General features: G+C 34.7%; 3 protein-coding genes and 1 long non-coding RNA gene across 5 annotated transcripts; 3 read left to right on the plus strand and 1 right to left on the minus strand.

The window, feature by feature from the left end:
- Positions 1–285: 285 nt before the first annotated feature.
- Positions 286–2473, minus strand: LOC110372417 (beta-1,3-galactosyltransferase 5). Its single transcript, XM_021329101.3, has 2 exons — positions 1546–2473; positions 286–1398 (listed from the first exon to the last, which is right to left on the minus strand). The coding sequence occupies exons 1-2, from the start codon at positions 2279–2281 to the stop codon at positions 1124–1126; spliced, it is 1011 nt and encodes a 336-aa protein (XP_021184776.3). The 5' UTR covers positions 2282–2473; the 3' UTR covers positions 286–1123.
- A 203-nt stretch (positions 2474–2676) lies between these two features.
- Positions 2677–7866, plus strand: LOC110372400 (uncharacterized). Of its 2 annotated transcripts, none has more exons than XM_021329075.3 (5): positions 2677–2852; positions 3851–3937; positions 4096–5601; positions 5730–6482; positions 6794–7866. In XM_021329075.3, the coding sequence occupies exons 2-5, from the start codon at positions 3871–3873 to the stop codon at positions 7846–7848; spliced, it is 3381 nt and encodes a 1126-aa protein (XP_021184750.3). In that variant the 5' UTR covers positions 2677–2852; positions 3851–3870; the 3' UTR covers positions 7849–7866. The 2 variants fall into 2 exon arrangements, with proteins under 2 accessions (XP_021184750.3, XP_021184751.3); XM_021329076.3 differs by having other exon boundaries at positions 6797–7866.
- A 4241-nt stretch (positions 7867–12107) lies between these two features.
- LOC110372411 (glycine receptor subunit alpha-2) lies at positions 12108–16906 on the plus strand. The gene is made up of 8 exons (XM_064041815.1): positions 12108–12345; positions 12732–12915; positions 13473–13699; positions 14043–14125; positions 14522–14656; positions 15208–15384; positions 15787–15992; positions 16432–16906. Exons 1-8 carry the CDS (start codon positions 12254–12256, stop codon positions 16603–16605), a joined length of 1278 nt encoding a protein of 425 aa, XP_063897885.1. The 5' UTR covers positions 12108–12253; the 3' UTR covers positions 16606–16906.
- Positions 16907–17891: 985 nt separating this feature from the next.
- Positions 17892–19833, plus strand: LOC135118836 (uncharacterized). The gene is made up of 3 exons (XR_010277819.1): positions 17892–19061; positions 19145–19324; positions 19411–19833. It is a non-coding gene; the product is annotated as an uncharacterized LOC135118836 (long non-coding RNA).
- The last annotated feature ends 2163 nt before the right edge of the window (positions 19834–21996 follow it).

Below are 21996 nucleotides of genomic sequence, written 5' to 3' on the forward strand. Positions count from 1 at the left end.
ACTTGACAGTTACTGAGGCTGTCCTTAGGATAATCATTATAGAGTTTTGGGGCCCTGACTGATCGGAGAAGTTTTTAAACAACTAATAAAATGTTTCCACTCAGGTATTCTAGGTATTGCGTGGCCCGAGACGAATATTTTTATACATCCAATATAATTTGGTTACTTTCAAATTTTATTGGTTGTGTAAAAACTAATACGCTCCGCTTTGGTGGATTCTGGACTTGGCAGTCGTCCAACAAGCAAAACTTAATGATTTTCACTGTGAATTAAAAATACATAGGAAGTTTATTTGGTATAACATCTATTTTACTCAAGGCACATTACTACATTTTTTTAAAACATGGCAACATACATTTTAACATAATTATGCAATTTATAATTACAACATAGAAATAAAAATACTATTCTTAATAACACATTATGCAGCAACAACATTTTTTATATTTTCATACAGTTTGAAAAACCGAAACATTCGGTTGTTTCCTAGGTTACAACCATTCTAACTAACATAAGATTTAACTCAGATTAACTGAATTCAAGATATAGCATTACAGATCTTTGGCAAAATAAATATAATTTCATAACTTAAGATGTCTCTAAAGAGTTTCAACATTATAAATATGTATAACTTTGTCTATTTAATACTAAATAATAGTAACTTTAATAAATACAATGGCTATTAAATGCGCAACCAAAAATAAATAGTGAAAGCGCCATAAGAATTAATCATAAAATATATCCTACTATAATAATTACGCTAAATTTAAAAAATGCAAAACAGCAAATGCATAACTTGGCATAGAATGTAGGTATTTATAGACGCTTACTACTCTTTTATGCAAAAAATACAGAATGGTTTTTAATATAACTTGGCAGTACATAGCATAAATATGTATCAGAAATAATAGAAGATTTTTTTTTATCTTTGTGTAAGAAATAGTTTGCTCTATGCCTAGCAGATGATCTGTGATAAGAAGCTAAATATAAAATGGTCATAAGGCCACTTGCACATCACAGTAAAACAACTTGTACTACCTTATCTTATCAATATACAATGCAAAAAAATACTGGCAAATATAAAATAACAGTGATTTTACAATCCTAAGGTATGACATAAAACTTATGCAGGAATAGATGACCAAATATCTATGATTTTGTCAGTGCTTAAATCTGGAGGGCCGAAGACAAACGGACCAACATACTTAGGTCCAAACACTTTTAACTTGTTGACACTTGATTGTGTTAATATCAAGCTGGAGAGAGGAGTACGGGCTACTCCAATCTTCTCGGCAATGACTCCAGTTATGTGGACATCGTCTATCCAGAAGTATGGTGTTGATTGTGCTGTTTTTAGTAACCGAGGTATGACGTCTTGAGAGTAGAGGATCGCCCAACCTGGAATATTATTGAGTTTGTTTTATATTTGGAATAAACTGTGGTTATAGAAGTTATGTAAAAGCAATTTCTTTTTTCAATAATAAACAAAACATTTTACACTACATAACTAATAAATATGTATAAAACTAAAAGTATATTACAAACCTGCACAGTAAGTAGGATAATAGTCAGAGGAATATTCTTCCGTGGTCACCTTCCATTTAGACTTTGTAGACCTTTGAACTTTTGCATTTTCTAAAACCTGGCAAGCAATGAGGTCCTTAGCCCCCCAAGGAGACAGTTCCCTAGCCAGGAAGTGGGTCATCTCGCGAGAATTCACCACAATATCATCATCAGTCTTCAAAACATACTTTGCTTTTGGACAGTGGTGCGCTACCCATTTCAAACCCATAACATGTTTATAAGTCATGTTTCTATAAACATCTACAAAGTTTCCTTGAACAATATCACCATACTTGATGCTCTCATTCTTCACTTGGTTCGACACAGTCACGTTTTCAGGTTCTCCGATCAAGAACACCACTTTAGTAGAATCATGATTCCGGCCCCATGTACTACGTATCACCATACGATTTTCATGATTATTAGGATTCGAGGAAATAATTATCATTAACAGTAACCCACTAGGATAGTTTTTACATGGTTGTGGGTTAATTATAAAGTTAAATTCGTTAACATCTATCAATTGATTGTAATTATCCTCAACTTTTATCTGGGTCGTGTTAAATGGTCCTAAAAGACTAAACTTTGGGTCTTTTATGCGGACAATGTTAGGGGTAGTGCTAGTATAATACTTGTATAAAAGGGAGAAAGCACAAATTGTGAATAAAATTTTGTGAAGAGTGATCATTTCTAGTTTTTCACGTTGTCCTTCCGCCATAACGTATAATGAGGAATAAAATGTTTAACTATCTTCTCACCATTCTATAGTCACGAACATATTAAAGTGCAAGGGCTATTATTTGTCTTAAATAGATTTACACACTTAATGAATAAATATTGATATGATAAATAAATAAAATGTTTCGGTTCTTATCACCACTGACACCTCATATCTATGGTATTGATAAGGGGGTGACCACAGATTAATAAAACTTTTTACAAACAAATATAACCGTCATTTTTGTGCACGACTGTACGCACCTTTCGTGCAGTAATAAAATAATTTTAAAAAAGTAAAAAAATAAGTGGGGCATTTAGTACTACGGATATTTCTATAAAGCTGTAAAAAATAATAATATTGAACATGTTAATGAATACCATCTGTGTGTACTGTCCTAATTCGTATGGTTCAAAAATCAAAATGGCCGGCCGAAACGCTTCAGTGTGAGTTTTAATACCGCATTGCTGCGCTTCTTTTGAATAAATTGTTTTGATATCCGATCAACTTTCTGTGTTTTGGCCGCCAATGTCAAATTGGATCAAAATAAATTGTTTGGTTTATTTCATTGGTAAGTATTTCAATATTTATATATTACAAACTCAGAAAATTGGCTGTCCAATTTATATTAGGAACGTACCGAAGCCCTAGTGTTTTGTTTGATGTTCTATTTTCGTATATCCTTTGAAAACATGCCATTTGAACTCAAAAACTTACTAATATGATTCCCTCAGTAAAATATGTTGATTTCTTTGTAAAATCTGGGCCTCCTATGCATGTTTCGTGAAACGATGACATACAAAAACTTGCGACGAATCACAAAATCACGACCGGTGTTTTTTACTACGGAATAACATTTTTGGAAAGTGACTGCTTCCTACTGACTTATGCGGTTCAATTTTTAACTTACAGACTTGAAAAATTATTATTTTTCAAGGATAACCTTAATTACTATCTCTGAAATATATAATATATGACCTTATAGGTCATAACATACTGTTATTATTGATCATCGCATCATACAATGTAACTACCTACCTAAAAAGTCAAGGGTGTTTCAGTGTTTCAGTTAATACTGTAATATATGACTAATGTAGAGAGAATCTATATCTAGATTCTCTTTCAAAGAGAAAAATAAAAAAATAAATTCAAAGAGAATCTATATCTAGATTCTCTTTGAATTTTATCTGGGTTGGCACTGCATGACTTCTTCTAAACTCTTTTATGCAAACATAGGTTAAAAGGTTTATATGTGTATGACACTTTAATATAATTTTTTATATATGTCAATGAAGTATGTACCAGTGTATACTCAAAATTTGCATACCAATGGAGCGGTGAGATATGCATGTACTTAATGTAACTTGACCAAAACACCTGTACCTAATACTGAGTCATCATCCTCCAAGCCTTTTCCCAGCTGTGTTGGGGTCGGCATACCTAATACCGAGTCTTTGCAAATAAAGATTCTTATTCTTAAGGACCCATATATCTTCAAGAGAAGATGTTGCACAGCCAATGTCTGAGAATCTACAGAATTAGAAATAATAGTATTTTTTTGTTTTTCAGGTGAGCAACAATAGAATGAAATGGAGTCCATCGTTGTTAAAACTGAAATGCAACCCAATGGGGAAATATTGCTCTTCTATGTTGATGGTAAGTTCTCATTAAAATACATTTTCAAACATTAGAAATCAATTTCAGAAAAGTTCAAGCTCATTTTTCCTGTAGTGTAAAATAATGTATAAAAATCTTACACAAAGTATGTTACAACTTTCGTGGCCTAATTAAACCACCAAAATATTGAATTACAGAAAACGGTGGCAATGAGGAAGGTGTAATAACAACAGTTGAGAACATAGAAAATCAAGCAATACAACTCCAGCAAGATGACTCTTTCATCATACAAGATGTCGGAGATGATTCTAACGAAATGAACATCAATCTATCAGCACTCACTGACAACTGGACCGAGGAAGACACCAAGAGACTTCTTGTATTCTACAATGATAACAAACAAACATTCATATCTGGAACAACTAAGAAAAAACATCTTTGGACTGTGGCTTGCAAGACCATGCTTGTTGGTAAAACCCCAACTGCATGTGAAGCTAAACTCCTCAGCTTACAGGCAAAGTACAATGAGATCTGTGGTCATATACAAAAAGGAGTCTATATAAAGTGGCCATATTTTGAACTGTGCCACCAAATATTCCAAGATGACACCCCTGTGATCACTGTTGAAACCTTAAACACTCCAGAACCACAAATTATCAAAGTTCCCACTTTAAAACAGAATTTTGACAATGTAATGGTGGTTAAAAAGGTGAATAGTCGAGCTGATGAGAAAGTGGAAACAATGTTAAACTTGTATTTGAAATACAAGAAGAACTTTCAGGAAGAGTATTGGAGGCGGGGGATATGGGAGACTATTGCGATGGAGTTAGGAGACGATAATGGTGAATATTGGCAAAAACGCTTTTTGAACTACAAACAGCACTATTTAAGATTGCTAGATAAGAGACGTCTGAACGGCTCTGAAGGCATCAACTGGCCGTATATGGAACTGTTTGACAAAATATTTGAAGGCGATGAAGAATTTCATAGAAAATATGTAAATGAACAGTACTCTTACATTGAAAATGAAGCTATTGCTGAAGTAGAGGAACAACCACCCACAGTTGAAGATTGGGACAGCACTGAAATGACTGTTCTAGTCAAGTACTGCTTTGATTGCTTTGAAGAGTTTGAAGACCCTACAATACCTAACACTTTCTTATGGAATGAGATAGGACGCCTATTAGACAAGACTGCTGACCTTTGCAAGTCGAAGTATGAAGAACTTAAAAACGAGCACTTAGAAAAATATATCGCGGGAGGCTACGACTTACGTACAAGGAAAACTATTGAGATATTATTTGACAACCTGGTATCGAAAGAAGTTGAGGTTCAATTGTCGAAGGTTACCAGAAAGCCTGAACTAGAGGTTTGGAAGACAGAAGAATTGGATGAACTGGTGCAATTCTTCTATGAGAACGTAGAGATGTATAAAGACACCATCTGCCACTTTGTGTGTTGGGCAGCGATAGTTAAGAAGTTGAAAAGAACTATGCAGAGTTGCAGAAGCCAATGGGAAGATTTGTTATGCCTGTACAAGACAATACTGAATGATAAGAAAGAAAATCCTGATATGCAGATAGATTGGCGGTACATAGAGGTTTTTGATAGGATATTTGACTATGGAATGGATACAAACTTGCTTTCAGGGTATGAAAATTTGAAGAATCAAAATAACACTGCTGACTCAGGCATGGTTGGTGGTGAGTATTTAATCTGGTTAAAATGAACTGATACATACCTAGTTAAACTGACAATTTTTTTTTTGTATTTAGAAGAAGCAAATTATGTTGCCTAACTCAATTTTTAATGAATTTCTTTCACTTTTCAGTCAAAAAAGTAAACATCAAAATGGAGGATTCTATCGAAGAGTTCAGTGAAGATGAGGAATGTTATGACGAGCGAGGCTTCACCAAACGTACCAAACGACGTTCAGGAGACTCGAAAGCTTTTAAAATCCTTGAATACTATCAGAAAAATAAAGATAAGTTCTCCACAACAAACAGAAACAAGCATTCCTTGTGGGAGGTATTGGCTAAGCAGCTGGGAATTTCAGCCACACAATGCGCTCATAGGTTCAGGAACCTTAAGCAGGTTTACACAGCATATGTCCAAAGAGAGATTAACAAACCAGAGATGCCCATTCTATGGCCTTACTACGCTCTTTGCAAAAAAGTCTTCGGCTACCGAGCAATAAAATCCAAACTCAAAAATGGTAAAATAGATTCTGACGACAGCGAAGACTGGTCAGCAAAAGAAATAAAGCAACTTTTCAATTATTTCTCACAAAACTTTTATGAAATCAACAATAATATAGAAGATGCTACCAAATGGTCCGACTTGGCCGGTGAGATAGGTAAAAGTGAGAATGCTTGCAGAGAAAAGTTTCTTGAACTTAGAAAGTCTTACAGGAAGCTGAAAACTATGAGGACAAGAAATCCTGATGTTAAAATATCTTGGAAATATTTTAATATGTTTGAAAATATTTATAACAGTAATGAGAATGGTGTAGCTGAGGGTATGGAAGTAGATGAAACATATGCTGAGGTGCCAATGGGATCTGATGAAAAGAATGAACAAGAAGGTCGGTACAATTTTTTGGTTTCTCTTTGTTCTGAACTTAGTTCTTTTTGTGTAAAATGCAAATGTTTTATCATTCCTCTGTTGCATTTTTTTGTAAAAAATTGTTTGTGTGCAAAAACAATACAAACATACTTCTACATTCTATGTGTGACTTGGTTAGGTACTATATCCTCTATGGTTAGTTAAAAAAATACTCAATAATCAACTTGTTTGGGTAATAATGCCATAATTAACATTATAGTTATCGTCCAATCACATCATGACGTGTTAATTGTAAAGAAAAAACATTATATCATTCAATTTCTGTTCCAGAAGACGATTATCAATGCATCATAGTTATACCAGAAGGTCAAGATTTGTCAGAGATAGAAAACGCTCAATTCATAATACAAGAACAGCTTGAGACTGAATCACAGGAATCTATCACGGAAGAACCACCAAAACCGGTGAAACTCGTCAAGTGGACGAAAAGAACTAAAAAGAGGCTACTTATCTTCTACATCAACTACATACGATCTCACAAAGGAAAGGAAATTATTCCCAAAGAGATGTGGGCAGAAATAGCCGCCAAACTACCAGATAAAACTCCACTTTCATGCAGAAAAATGTTTGCGAAACTCAAGGCAAACCATAAACAAATTAACGAAACAGATCCTAATGGCAAGAAAACTCCTTACTACACTTTAATGGAAAAAGTAATGAGACTAAAACCAAAATTCGCTAAAACGCAACAAAATAAAGCATTAAAAGACGGCAAAGTATACAAAGATGTATCTTTACCTGATGACAAAGTTGTACAAGCATTACAATATTACTTAGAAAATATCGAAGATTTTGTTAGTCCACGATTTGAGAAGAAATATCTATGGACTGAATTGGCTAACTACATTTGTGAGCCCGTTACAAAAGTGTTTAACAAAATTAACTATTTGAAACAATCTTACATGAATGAAAATGCTAATGAAGTTACAGAAAAAACTCCCTTTGAGGACCTATTAAAGGAGATATTTGCTAAAGAGATAGCAATCAAATTAGTTTTAGAAAATCAACCGAAGCCTGTTATCGAAGAGTCTTGTACAGAAGAAAGTTGGACAGATGAAGAGACAGAACAACTTCTAGAATGGTATCTAAGTAATTTGGATAAATTCAAAAACCCTAAATTTGTAAGAAGCTACTTATGGATGGAAGTTTCTAGTATGTTGAATAAAAGTGCTATTACTTGTTCGAAGAAAATGTCTGAAATAAGGACTCAGTATAGAAATATGGTGAGGGAAAGACCAGAAGAATTGAATGAATGGAGATTCCTTGATCTTTGTCAGAAAATCTATGGGACTGGAAAGAAAGGGGCACAGGCTAACACTAATTAAAGTTTATGTTAAGTAGTATTCTAATTACTTTATTTTTTTCCTCATAATATCTGGTTTAGTCAACAGTAATTCCTGTATAAATATTCCTCTTTATTATAATTTTGTATTTACTATCAAAAATTTCCACTATACGATCTGTCTGCTTATTTGTATCCTATAATAATGACTGTCTGGTGCATTATATTTAATAACTAGCTTTTGCCCGCAACTTCGTTCGCGTGGAATAGTGACTACCAGCAGATTTTTGATTTGACCAATAGATGGCGCTATATGTCCGGAATAATTTTATTTTTATTTTTTTTTGTAATAAAAACTATCCTATGTCCTTTCTCAAGTTTCAAACTATGTCTGTACCAAATTTCACACAAATCGGTTCAGTAGTTTAGGCGTGAAGAAAAGACAGACAGACAGACAGAGTTACTTTCGCATTTATAATATTAGTTTGGATATATCTTAGTAGTGTTACCCAGAGTACTAGGATAATTAATTCGGTTGTAAATAATCATGGAAATTATGTTAGCATTATTGAAATGTTAATTTAGTGTAAGGCGAAGCATATAATGTTATTTTAAATATTATATGTATAGATAAATAGTTACGAAGTTATTATATCCGTTTTTATTTATTTTTGTCTTATAAGCGCCAGGATTGGAAATTGGACTCGACTGCTTGATGAAAGTTCCAAAGTTCAAGTTACGAGTCAGTCTAACTTAAGCCTAAGTTTTATATAAAATAAAACTGCTATGAATTTTTACGTTCAATTTTCAAAGTAAACGGCTATTTAAAGAAAAAATGACGAAAAAAATTTCCTCTAAAATTGGATTTGCGTCTGACCCTATTTGATCTGAGAGTCAAAAATTTCCAAGCGTGGGTGTATCATCAAAATGAATGAACGAAAAAAGGAATGATAATAAAATCGATAGCCATCAATAGCTGTGTCAAATAGCAACAAGTGAGACAAGGCCGCAAACGTTTGACTCGGCCGCGGTGACTGTAATCCTGTTATGAAAACCGGACATAGGGAGGCAACATGGTGGTGGTTTTAAATAGACGCTTTTAAAGAGAATTTCTAAACTTCCCACTTTACAGACTGCCCGACATTCATCTACGAAACAGATCGACCAAAAAGGCGAAATTATCAGAAATCCATTCTTTTCTAAACTTCTAGTAGGTACCCAAATAGGTACTGGGTGCATTAAGTATTCTTAGTTATTTTCGAAATCGCTCATGGTTACCGCTACCCGCTCTCAGTGAAACCCTAGCCTTACCTACTTTTCACACTTCAGCAAAATAGGCTTCGATACTGCTAAAGGCAGTCGTGTCTCCTCGAATTTATAGAAAAAAATGATCAAACTTAATAAAAAAAGGCTCCAAACTTTTCGTTCAAAAATATTAATGTGACAGTGAATCTTTTTTCGAAAATGGGCGTTCTGTGTTACGTTTTAAAACTATAAACTTGAAAAGTGTTTGTGTAAGCGAAAATAGTGATTAATTTGATTATAGTGCTGTGTGGATTGCTTTCGCTTCATTGAAAATAGACCGTGAATCATGTCTTCTCTTTCTTTTGCGTAATATTTCAGTTTGTTTTTCGTTAAATTAAAGATTACATATTACTTGATACGGGTGTATTAAAGCAACTCCCGCATAGCCTCTTGCAGAAGAGGGAATAAAGAGTGGTGTTATATTTTACCGAATAGGAACTGTAATCTTGACGATCGGTTCCATTGCTTTCAGATATAGGATGTATATAAAGTCGAGTTAGAAAGAGATTTTCTGAAAGGTCTTAGGCTGGTGCCTATCCTAAGTTCTACTATTTCTGTTGGCATAAACTAAGCCATGATTCATCAGCTTTTTTCACGTCACTCAGATAAGGGATGAGCTTTAATCACCATGCTTGATTGGTCAATTCTCCAAAAAATGGTAGAAAGACAAAAATCAGAATACTCTTTTGAATGCCCCTGCAATCTAACGTACAGCTTTCATCAACTTACCTATCTCTCTCTCCAAAAGTGAGAAAGTAAGTTCATTCAGGAACACGAGAAATTGTGAATTTCTTCTCTCAACTCAACAACTCGTCTACGATCCCGATTATATCGTTGTTTATTTATTTGTCGTTACAGATAAATTATAATTTTATTTTGTTATTTGGACTCCATGTTTCGAAAGGCACGTTACCTTTGGGCCCGAAGACTAAAAGTCAAACTAGTCTTACCACGGAGGGTTGAAGAGGTCAAATACGCAGTCCCTCCTTGTAAACTACGGGCACTTAGACCTGCATCCGGTTACACTGGAAGCGATCCCAACATAGTCGGGAAAAGCCTAGGCAGATGATCATGATAAAATACTACTTCTGCACTTCTTCGAAATATCTTCAAAATTCATTAGTATACAGGAGATATAATTATATTCTACCCAACTATAAAATATAGATTGTTTAATACATACGAATGGAAGCCGACATTCACACTAGGTATATTGAATTGTAGGCCATTAGATAAGGAAGCCGTACGCCGATATCCACATAAGTACAATGCAGTCTCACGCTTAGGATTATACTTAGTTTAGTATCTCTACTATGTTGCTTGCTTTCACGATCAAGTTCATTATTCAGTCTGGTTTTTGGCTGACTATGTTACCCTAGAACGTATTTTGCATACCAGCTACTTATCTAGATATATAGGTATCTATAGGTACAGATTTTTCCCTGTTGGGAAACCATCAAATGATCTCGCTGTGGTTGTAGGTGGCAAGGGAGAGTCAGACTCAATTGACTAAAACCCACCATGTTCTTTTTTGGACTCCTTGTGTACCAGGGCCGCGGTAACGCTTTCGAACAATGCCCGCGCAGCCTATCTATTTACCTACGCCATGTTTTTCCATTTGATAATTTATTAAAAAAATATATCCTTTACTACGAGCAAGCTTAAATCATTAACCAAGTACCTACAATTCAAGGGTGCTGAGTGCCAGTGTAAAATATTACAATGACGATCGTCCAATATCGGGAATCGAACTGAAGTCCTCACACTCAGTATTCGTGTGGCTTTACCACAGGGCTTTACCTAAAAACCAAAAACGACGGATAATGTACGGATCAGTCTGTCTACCTGAACCTGAGTATCAAATGTACAGTTATACACGTCTATTTTTAGCTCGACATAATCCTCTATTTTTTTCGAATTGTGAATATCCCTGGCTTATATTTAACTTAACACTAATCTCTTATACGAAATTTTGACGTTATGTGAATGTGACTCACCCTCGAACAATATGACCCACCATGACCTCAATCTCTTCCAAGGACTTGTTATAATTAGCTATAAATATTTCACCATGACCCATAAACTCCATTGACGGGACGCAGTATCCATCAGATAGTTGTAGCTAAGTAACTTTTACTTTCCATCGCCAAAATGGTAAGACCCTGCTCCCGCTTAAACTCGTTCTTCTTAGGTCCAGACTCCACCAAAGCAGAACGATAAATATTGACTTTGAGTTTTGCAACTTTAATGTCTTCAAAATACTTTTTTGTAGTGTCATCATCTTGTCCTCCTCGTGCCCTTAGCCTAATTTTATTTGTGGGCGTTGCAGTATGTTTTCTCCTTGCATACTCTTCTATCTGCTATCTAACAAGTAACATTCTTTCTAGCCATGTAAGTAGACCTTCACACAATCCATGCATTGTTGGTTGTTCCAAGTTTCCCTCACACGTCAACCTTTCCTATTATGATAATTATGCATCACATATCCGTACTATCGTCATCATCTGCTTAGCCTTATCCCAAACTAAGAACATTGGGTTCGGTTTCCATTCTAACCAGATGCACTTACTGCAGTCTACTAAAAATAGCAACATTGTATAATATGAAATAGTTGACACCTCGCATCGGTAAACGGATTACACCTGTACAATCGTAAGTCTTCAATTATAATAAAAATAACGTGTAGTTTGTGGCATCAAGGTTGCAACTAAGCTTGCATTCGAGGTTAGGGATAATACGGAAGAATGTTAAAGGATAATCATAAGTGCTTATAACATAAGCTTGTGTATTTATTATCTCACACTCTTTAATACTCTTACCATCATGTACCTACTCTAGCCTTTTGCCAACTATGTTGGGGTCGGCTTCCGGTCTAACCCTACGCAGTAGACTAGTGTCTCATATGGAGTAATTGCCTCTCTGTACACTACGATCAAAACATTCACCATCTTTAGATACTCCTAGCTACGATTCTTCGAAAACTTGTAGCATCCATGGTTGGTATACCTACAGGATGCGTGATGATCAAGAGTTATAACTCTAACTTTGATAAATCTGCCACAATCAATATTGTAGTGAAATATTACCAAAATGTTGCTCAAATTGTTACTTAAGTGAACTAAAGTGAAGTGTAAGCGTACAAGATGATGTTCCAAGTGAGTGTTTTAATGACTTTCCTCCTAAATGTTCTAAATATAATCGAGGCGGGCAGGGTGCAAGCTGCTGTCAGTTTCCTGTAAGTACACTGAAAACCTTTCCTTTTTATTAAGACCTGAGCATAAGTAGACTAAATAGATTTTTTTAAACTTCAATGATGAAGGAATAAAACATTTACTTTAAAATCCACTCCTGCTAGGAATATTCAATTCCGATGTTCATCCCTCTGTCTCTTAAATTGGTCTGCCATCCTTTCACATTTGAATAATGTTGTGAGGTAATCAAGCAATTTCGGCTATGCCTTGCAGTAGGTATAGCCTTGTCACAAATAAAATAAGCTGTAGGTAATGGTAGAAACGCGCTTGTAAGCTATTAAATACATTATTGGAATCTACATAGATTCGACTCGACTTTTCTTAATTACTTAATAAAACAAATATACTTACAAAACATAAACATTTTCAGAACAAATGCCTCATACCAGGAAATAGAGCTTAAATCCGAATCCAGCCTATCATTACGGGACATTTTGCCAGAAAAAGCCAAGTTCTATGATAAGAACCGGGCTCCCAAGTTGCAGGGACAGCCCACCATAGTCTACTTCCATGTCACGGTCCTGTCTCTGGACTCCATCAATGAAGAAAGTATGGTAAGTCTGTGTTTTTAACCTTGTTTATTTTTAGGGCTGAATTGTTGTAGAGAGTATAGAATTTCCTTAAAAGAAGACATTACTATAAATATTAATTTATTTATTTATGCTCGACAATTCTACCATTTACCATGGCATTTTAATTATTTTATGTGGCTCTAACAAAAGATCCTCCAAAACGGTACTTTTAACACGCCCATATTTTGTAAAAATCGGGACTTCAATGTGTGTTAGAATAGTTGAAATCTGATGATTATACGCCATTTTTTGTCAACTGCAACGGGGCACAATCTTAAGTATATGTATAGAGACCTCTATATTTACGACTATATTTCTCTATATTTATATAGAGAAGGAATGAGACAAGACGGATTGACGCACCGTCAAAAATATAGGAGATTCTGGTAGACAGAGACTAAAGCTGTTGATCTACGTAGTTACAGAGCCTATCATATTTAGGAACAAAATCTACCACAATTACCAATAAACTCTACATTTTTTCATCTGAACATCAATTTTTATATAAGTCTACTATGATTTTAAATTCTCCATTCCAGACATACGTAGCCGATATATTCCTAGCACAATCCTGGAGAGACCCTCGGTTACGTCTTCCAGAGAACATGCACGAGGAGTACAGGATCCTGGATGTGGACTGGCTGAACAAGATCTGGAGACCAGATTGCTTCTTCAAAAACGCCAAGAAAGTTACATTTCATGAAATGAGCATACCTAACCACTATCTGTGGTTGTACCATGATAAGACCCTGCTTTATATGTCCAAGTAAGTTGGTTTTTGTTTTAGTCCTGAATAGAATTATGGTACTTACAGAGTTTTTAGAAATCATATGTACTTAAGTATAGGTTACAGTCTGCTAAATTTCTGTGTTAAAAAGTGACGGTGATATTTGTCCCGTATAACTCCATCTACTTCTCTGACAGATATCGCGAATAGAAAGAATAGCATTTTTGTATCTGCATCCCTCGAGAACAATTGCGCGCAATATTGATCTTTCGCGATAGATTTTTGAAATTGGACCAGTAGTTCTTGAGATTGGCGTGTTCAAAGAGACCTTTCAGTAGGTATTATAATGTTAGTAGCTATAGGTACATTGCTTTTCTTTCAGATTGACTCTAGTGCTGTCATGTGCTATGAAGTTCGAATCGTATCCTCATGATACACAGAGCTGTTCCATGATGATAGAGAGTTGTAAGTAAAACTAATATTTGTATTATTAGGGGCTGGTCGTCTTTCTGAAGACTAACTGAAGCCAACGCAGTCTAAGATAGACAGAAGACATCAATATAATATCTTAGCCTTATGTTCTTCAAGTTGGCATATAATTTCAATTTATAGAAACAATAACATGATTAAATATTTTTATTATTATTAGTCTTGTTAAGATCACTTGAAGAATGACGACTTTATCAAATGAAAGAGCAACATCTAGAAAACGCCGAGATTTGATGAAGAATAAAGTTATTAAATCTTAATATAATATCTTATACAAGTTGAATTAGACCTAAATATTTCATAACTTTGGCTAACTATGTACGTCATCTGAAAAGGTTGGTTGAATTAACATTTTTTTTAAATTGCTTTCAGTATCACACACGGTGCACGATCTCGTTTTCATCTGGAACCTCACAGACCCGCTGGTGGTCAACCCGGACATCGAACTACCACAGCTGGACATCTCGAACAACTACACGTCTGACTGTACCATCGAGTACTCTACTGGTAAGACTGTTCTCGCAAAACTCGATGGCGATCTACAATTTAATACTGAGCCAAAAAAGTCAAAATAATTTATTCGAACTTGGCTGCTAAACAGTACTTTTATGTAGGTATTTATTTATTGCAAAATGTTGATGTTTGAAATTTATAAAAGATCAGCCCCCAAAACGTCCAACTTTCACCAGTTCCTATGTTTTTGCTGGGAAGAAGTGGCGCTAAAACTCCCCAGCAACAGAACAAGTAGAGTCCGCGCAAGAGTGTAAAAGTCGATTTTGCTCAGTCTTTTTATCTGCAAAACCTACATGTTTGAGCTATTGAAGTGAAAAACAATTAGGGACTTAGTTCTACAACGGACTTGAGTTGTGAGAATCACGAGAATTAACGAAACACCACAACCCTTTAAAGTATCCAAAGGTTGTCTGGAAGAAATCGCGATAAGACCGCCAATGGTACTGTTCATTGGTTTCTTGTGATTTCCTGTGTTGTTAATTTTCTTGGTGTACAATAAAAAATAATCTACATATCTATCTATCAATATCGTCGTAACATTTCAGGTAACTTTACCTGCTTAGCCGTGGTGTTCAACCTTCGTCGTCGACTGGGGTACCACTTGTTCCACACGTACATACCGTCTGCTCTCATCGTGGTCATGTCCTGGATATCATTCTGGATCAAGCCTGAGGCTATTCCTGCTAGAGTCACGTTGGGAGTCACCTCGCTGCTTACTTTAGGTAAGTTAATAAGTAGAATGTATAGATAACTATACAAACTATACATTCTATATGCAAATTGCGCAGCAGTGACGACAAAAAGTTTGGGGGGTCTATAGTATACTTATGGCCAGTTTATCAGGAACATATTCTATTGATAAGTTATAACTTTTTGCCGTTATCTAGCAGGTAGCATTAGCTATCAGATAGCTATTTGACAATTTATCGGTAACCACTGTAACCGGGCCTTAGCGTTAAGTTTTTACAAGAGCGGGATGGTTGGCGTTGAGAAAATCTGTCTCACCAAAACATATTGGGCTGCACACAATGTGAAACACTAGTACTCAGCTGCAACTGGTTAGCTGGTAGGCCAGAAGCAGTAGGCAGATTATTATTGTACTTAAATATTTTCTTTTATTCCAGCAACCCAAAACACGCAATCCCAGCAAAGTTTACCGCCGGTGTCCTACGTGAAAGCGATAGACGTTTGGATGTCCTCATGCTCCGTGTTCGTGTTCCTATCTCTCTTTGAGTTCGCTGTGGTCAACAACTACATGGGACCCGTGGCTACTAAGGCTATGAAAGGATACTCGGATGAAGACCTGTCTAGAGATTTGGATGCTTTTAAGGTTTGTAGTTTTAGTTAGTTTTTTCGTTTACTTTAACCCTTTAATTTTGTATACCTACAATCCTTTTTCGATCATATTTACGTACTGTCCGGAGCACGTATGTATCACCACCAACTTCTGATAACGGGCTTTTTAAATGATTTTGTCCCGACCCGTGCTTTGAATCTGGGACCTCGTGCACAGCAGTTGAGCTTCGCGATCACTAAATCCTTTCTGAAATTATAAATGCGAAAATAACTATGCTTTTTCTGCGTTTTCACGCTAAAACTACCTAACCGATTTATTTAAATCGAATTTGGTACAAAGATAGTCTAACTAAAGCTTCACAAAGGACTAGCGCAAAATTTTCGGGTGCGGGAAGTATTATCCAGGGTTTCAGGAAGTAAACCGTGGGAAACAGCTCTTATATCACAAAATAATGTGTTATTTGTTTTTCCAGCATATATTCCCAACGACAGTGGACCCTCGAGCCAGTACATCAGCATCAATCCCTCAATACGAGACATTCTGCAACGGGAGAGAGACAGCGGTCTACATAGATAGATTCTCTCGGTTCTTCTTCCCGTTCTCTTTCTTTATACTTAACGTGGTCTATTGGTCTACTTTCTTGTGATTTTACTTTATTTTTATCGTCACCCTCCTGCCTTATCCAATATTTTTATTTACTTCTTATCTTGTTTGCTAATCTACTTTCAGTCTCAGAGTGTTTTCACACTAGCGATTTTTCCATAGCGGACTTTCCGCAAGGTAAAAAATCTGTCTCGCGGTTTTAAGTGTCATCGTTTGAACAGGTAAGCAACTGTCATTTGTTACAACGCGCGGAAAAACCGAACGGAAAACCTGCTTGTTTGAAAGCGCTCTTAGCTGTGTCCATCCATTCAATATTTGTTAAATTGTTTTAATTCAGACTTATGTCCCCGAACAATTTTGGTTGATCAATCAACCAAAACCAAAACTTTAGTTAGCCAATTTTTCTTTGTAACTTGTATTCTAAGTGTTAAATTTTAACTATTTTCTAATAAGATAGAATCTATTGTCTATTCATAAAATATTTTTATCATAATGATAATTAGCTTTACTTTAAGCAGTGTACCTACTGTTATGTTGTATTTAAATTATATCTAGTCATACAGTATTCAATAAATGTTGTTTTAGTTTATTAATTTATAATTATTGTTAAGTTAAATTAAAATTTATCGCATAACGTTGAAGTTTAATTTTAATTTTAAAGGCTATTTTTATCAAGCTCCTTTCGAAATATTAGCGTATATATAGACGTTGTTTTCTTTGCCCATGAGCTAAATAAGTGCGCATAGTCCGTAATATTGAATCTGCATCCTAATTAATATAGTTGACTGTGGCACGTTAAGCTGTAGGTCCCGGCTGTCCTTGAACATCCTTGGCAGTTTTTACGGGTAGTCAGAGGCCAGTAAGTCTGACACCAGTCTAATCGAGGGGTATTGGGTCGCCTGGGTAATTGGGTTGAGGAGGTCAGATAGGCAGTCGCTCCTTGAAAAGCACTGGTACTCAGCTTAATCCGGTTAGACTGGAAGCCGACCCCAACGTAGTTGGGAACCTACTTACCCAAAAAGTTTGACGAGAACTATATCAACTATATTTTGTGGGCTGCCAAGAAAAAATGGTAGGTAAAAATGATAAAATGATCCATACGATTCCACATCAACATAATACACATCTGGAAATGCAGATGAGATGACGCACACACGGAAAGATCACAACAAAAACAATAACTAATTCTCTAACAGGTTATTCCCTTTTCCATTAGAAACTAGTTCATAATATTCTTAACCTGTTTCCTCAAGAAATCAATATAAATACTCAACTCTATTTACCTCTAACACCACTTTAAGAAAATCATTCAATATGGTGAAATCTACCCAACAAGCAAAGTAATCCTATAAGAAAAATTATAAGTCTATTACTACTTATAACGTTCTTGTTATGGTATTGCGGTAGACTCTATGACTTATAACAGCATTTGCCAAGCCTAAACATACTCAAGCGCATTAGATTTTATATCTCGGTCTTATAGTCCGCTACAAGACTGACCTCTAAAACATTTATAAGACACTTTTACTAGTAGCAGCATTTCACAAGCATAGATATGCTCAAGAGTAATTGTTTTTATATATCAGTCTTATAGTTAACTACAAGATTATCTTTTAGGACACTTATAGGACTAAACAATCCTGAATAATATTTTGATCCTATACTAGCATTTTGTGAGAGAAAACGATATTATAACATCCTTAGCTGAGACCACTACAAGTTTGTGCCGTCATAGTCTTGCTCAAGACTTTTATTAGCCTTAGAACTTAATAAGAGCGCTATAAGTTAAAAAACTTATAAACTTGTAGATCAAACACTTTATTAGTAAACGTCAGCCATTTTGTAACATTCAGTTGTACCCGTCCATTGTGAGAATTCAGTTTAATATGAACTTAAATGATTGGAAACGATTGAAAAGAAGTGGTGGTTACAGGAGAAAGGTAAAAAATAGGTATAAAGAATTAATTATGTCAGGGTCTTCAGAAATAAAATCAAGTGCGTTAGGCGGAATAATTGAGGGTTCCGTGAGCAGAAATATTTTTCCACGTCTTCCCCACGACTCAGAAAGTGAAGAAGTTCAGAACAGCGAAGAAGAATATATCGAAGAGACCACTGACTATGACAATAATCATGAATTTCTGAAAGACATGCAAAGCTGGGCTATAAAATTTAATATACCTCACCTGGCCCTAAACGAACTCTTTACTTTTTTGAACAAAAGATTAGGTAATGTTTTACCCAAAGATGCTCGTACTTTACTTCATACAAACAAAGAAACGGTGCATATTACAACCTCAGATCCAGGACAGTATTGGCATAACGGATTGATTAAATGCCTAAAAAATACACTGCAGGGGCTGGATTTGAATACTTTACGAAATACGATTTCGTTAAATGTAAACATAGATGGGTTGCCTGTATACAAAAGTTCAAGACATCAACTCTGGCCTATTTTGTGTAACATCTTTGAAATTCCCCACATACCTCCCTTTGTGATTGGTAAGATAACACTATTTCAATATCGTAGAAACTTTAACTACCTACTTTATTAAATTATTTATATAGATATATTATTTTTCAAGGAATTTATGCGGGTGAAGGAAAACCATCTGATCTAAATGCTTATTTAGAGTCTTTTGTGAAAGAAATGAACGAACTTGAAGAATATGGATTAGATACATCGTTGGCGCCAAATGAATCTAAAATCAAAGTCAAATTAAGAGCCTTCATTTGTGATTCACCAGCAAGAGCCTTGATTAAAGGCAAGTTTAGTATTGATATTATTTGAATTATCTGATATCTGATATTTTAATATGAATGAAAAATATGGATGTTTAATTTCTTACAGGTGTCACAAATTTTAATGGAAAGCATGGCTGTCTGAAATGTACGGTGATTGGCGAATACTCACATAAATCAAATACTGTAACATTTCCTAAGTCCAATTGTCCTAAAAGAAACGATAAAGATTTTCGTGCTAAAAATATGAAGAACACCATAAGCATGATTCTCCGTTATTGAAACTAAACATAGATATGATAGAGGATTTTCCTGTGGCAGACTCATTACACCTAATAGACCTTGGCTTGATGAAGCGGTTGTTGATTGGATGGCGTGACGGAAAGTTGGGAAAATACCTAACCAAATGGAGTGCTCGTGAAATTGATATTGTCAATAGCTTTTTACTGAATTGTCAAATGCCCAAAGAAATTCACAGATCAATGAGATCTGTAGATGTTTTGGCCCATTGGAAAGGTTCCGAATACCGCTCTTTTTTATTATCTAAGCGTTATAATTTTAAATCACGTGCTCAAACCAGAACCATTTTATCATTTTTAAACTTGTTTTGCGCCATAACGATTTGCTCAAATGAAAAGCATTTGCCACTCTTGCCAATTGCTGAAAAATGTTAGAAGATTTTACAGAAAGTTTTAAGGCCTTCTACGGGCGAGACTACATTACTAGTAACATACATAATTTAACACATATAGTTGACGAAGTAAGAAAATTTGGTATTCTGCAAACTTTTAATGCATATCCTTTGAAAATAAATTATACGCTATTAAACAAACTATCAGACATGGAAAACAACCATTACAGCAAGTTGCAAGAAGAATAATTGAAAGGCAGTTAATCGAAACGGAGCATCTTAGCGAAGAAATTGTACACTATCCATATATTAAAAAAAACCAGCGAAACGGTTTATTAGTTTTACACCTAGAAACATATATTTTATCATCGAAAGATGAAGACAAGTGGTTTCTTACTGACAAAAATCATGTAATAGAATTAAAATCCATCAGCTTAAAAGACAACACTAAGCTTGAAATAGAAATCACGGGATATCGCATTGTTAATATCCTCGACGCTTTTGAAAACCACTAAAATCTTCTTTTTTGAATATTTATAAATGCGATTGTGCTCCTATTGAAAAATCGGAGGTATTATGCAAAGTTCAAAATATAAAATGTAAACTAGTTAGTATTACTTACAATTCAGAGATATTTTTCTTACCATTGTTACATACCCTGTAAATTTCAAGTTTAAAGAGCAAAAAATAAAACGATACTTTATAACAATTATGTTTTATTCAAAATTAAACATTAGTCTTACAATCTTTATAATCAGTCTTATAATCTTTATAATCAGTTTCATAATCAGTCTTATAATCGTTATAATCAGTCTTATAATCTTTGTCATCTTCATAATCAGTCATATAATAATCTATTGTAGTCTTCATAATCAGTTTGACTAATAAAATAATCACTCATCATCATCGTCATTTTAGCCTGACATTACCTATGTCTGGGTATGGGCCTCTTCTTTTTTCTTTTTAATCAATCTTATAATCATCTATTGTAGTCCTTATAACTAGTCTCAACAAACTTAATTTTAAGCTTCTTTGTACGGCGGCCAGCACATCAACCTATCTCAAAAATCTGACAAATTTTCAAAATTGAACGTAATCCATAACATATAAGCACCTTATTATATTATGAATGTTTTATGTGTAATAAAGTTGAAAGTCATTTAAAGAAATTTGTCAGATTTTTTGGGGTTGCTTAATGTGCTGGCAACAATTTTAAATTTATCTTAGCTTCCTTGTACTAATAAATCTTATAACTAATAAAACTTTACGAGTTAAACAAATATATCAATTTAACTTCGCCATTAAGATCATGTAATCATCTTTATGGCAAATTTAAATTGAAATATTTTTTATAATATAATATAAGATTATATTCTTTAATTCAGGTCAAATATATAACCCTAATTTTGAGCATCGTCGCAGTCTGGTAAAATTTACTAAAACTACACAACTTAGAAGATAATTTCAGCAAATCAGATCAGACTAAATTTTTGTCTGAAATGATTTGATTTAGTTACTAGGGATATTGATCTATTTGTATTTGAGTGACGACAGCACGTCAGACTATCCCAAACTGTCAAAGACAGATTGGGGTAGTCTAATGTCTCTCGTGTTATAATTAATATTGATGCAAAAGTCACTTAGTCAAATAAAAATTAGATCAAATAGTTTCAGACAAAAATTTCCTCTGTAACATCTTCAACTTCTAATTGGTTACCAGTGGTTTGTGGTGTAGATGTAGGATTTTCAGAAGAAGTCCTTTTGGCGCTATTTTTTCCTCTGCATTTACTTGCGGAAGTTCGTAATTGCTTCGATTTGGCCCGCTGATCGGCATTTCGCAAAATTGTTTTAAAAAAATTATGACAGTCAGTTAAATGGAACGACGAGTCTTGTTTATAAATAACTTCAAAAAAGAAACCAATCATCTTAGAGAAACCTTTTAAGCAGATTTTTCTGTTGTTTCATTTTGGGAACGTGAAGCTCCAGTCCACGAACACGATTTGAAAACTTTCTTTCAAACAAAATATCAATAATTGTATATGCTCTTGTGATTCCCTTCCTGTC

Source organism: Helicoverpa armigera, chromosome 26 (genome assembly GCF_030705265.1).
Source record: "Helicoverpa armigera isolate CAAS_96S chromosome 26, ASM3070526v1, whole genome shotgun sequence".
NCBI lineage: Eukaryota > Metazoa > Arthropoda > Insecta > Lepidoptera > Noctuidae > Helicoverpa > Helicoverpa armigera.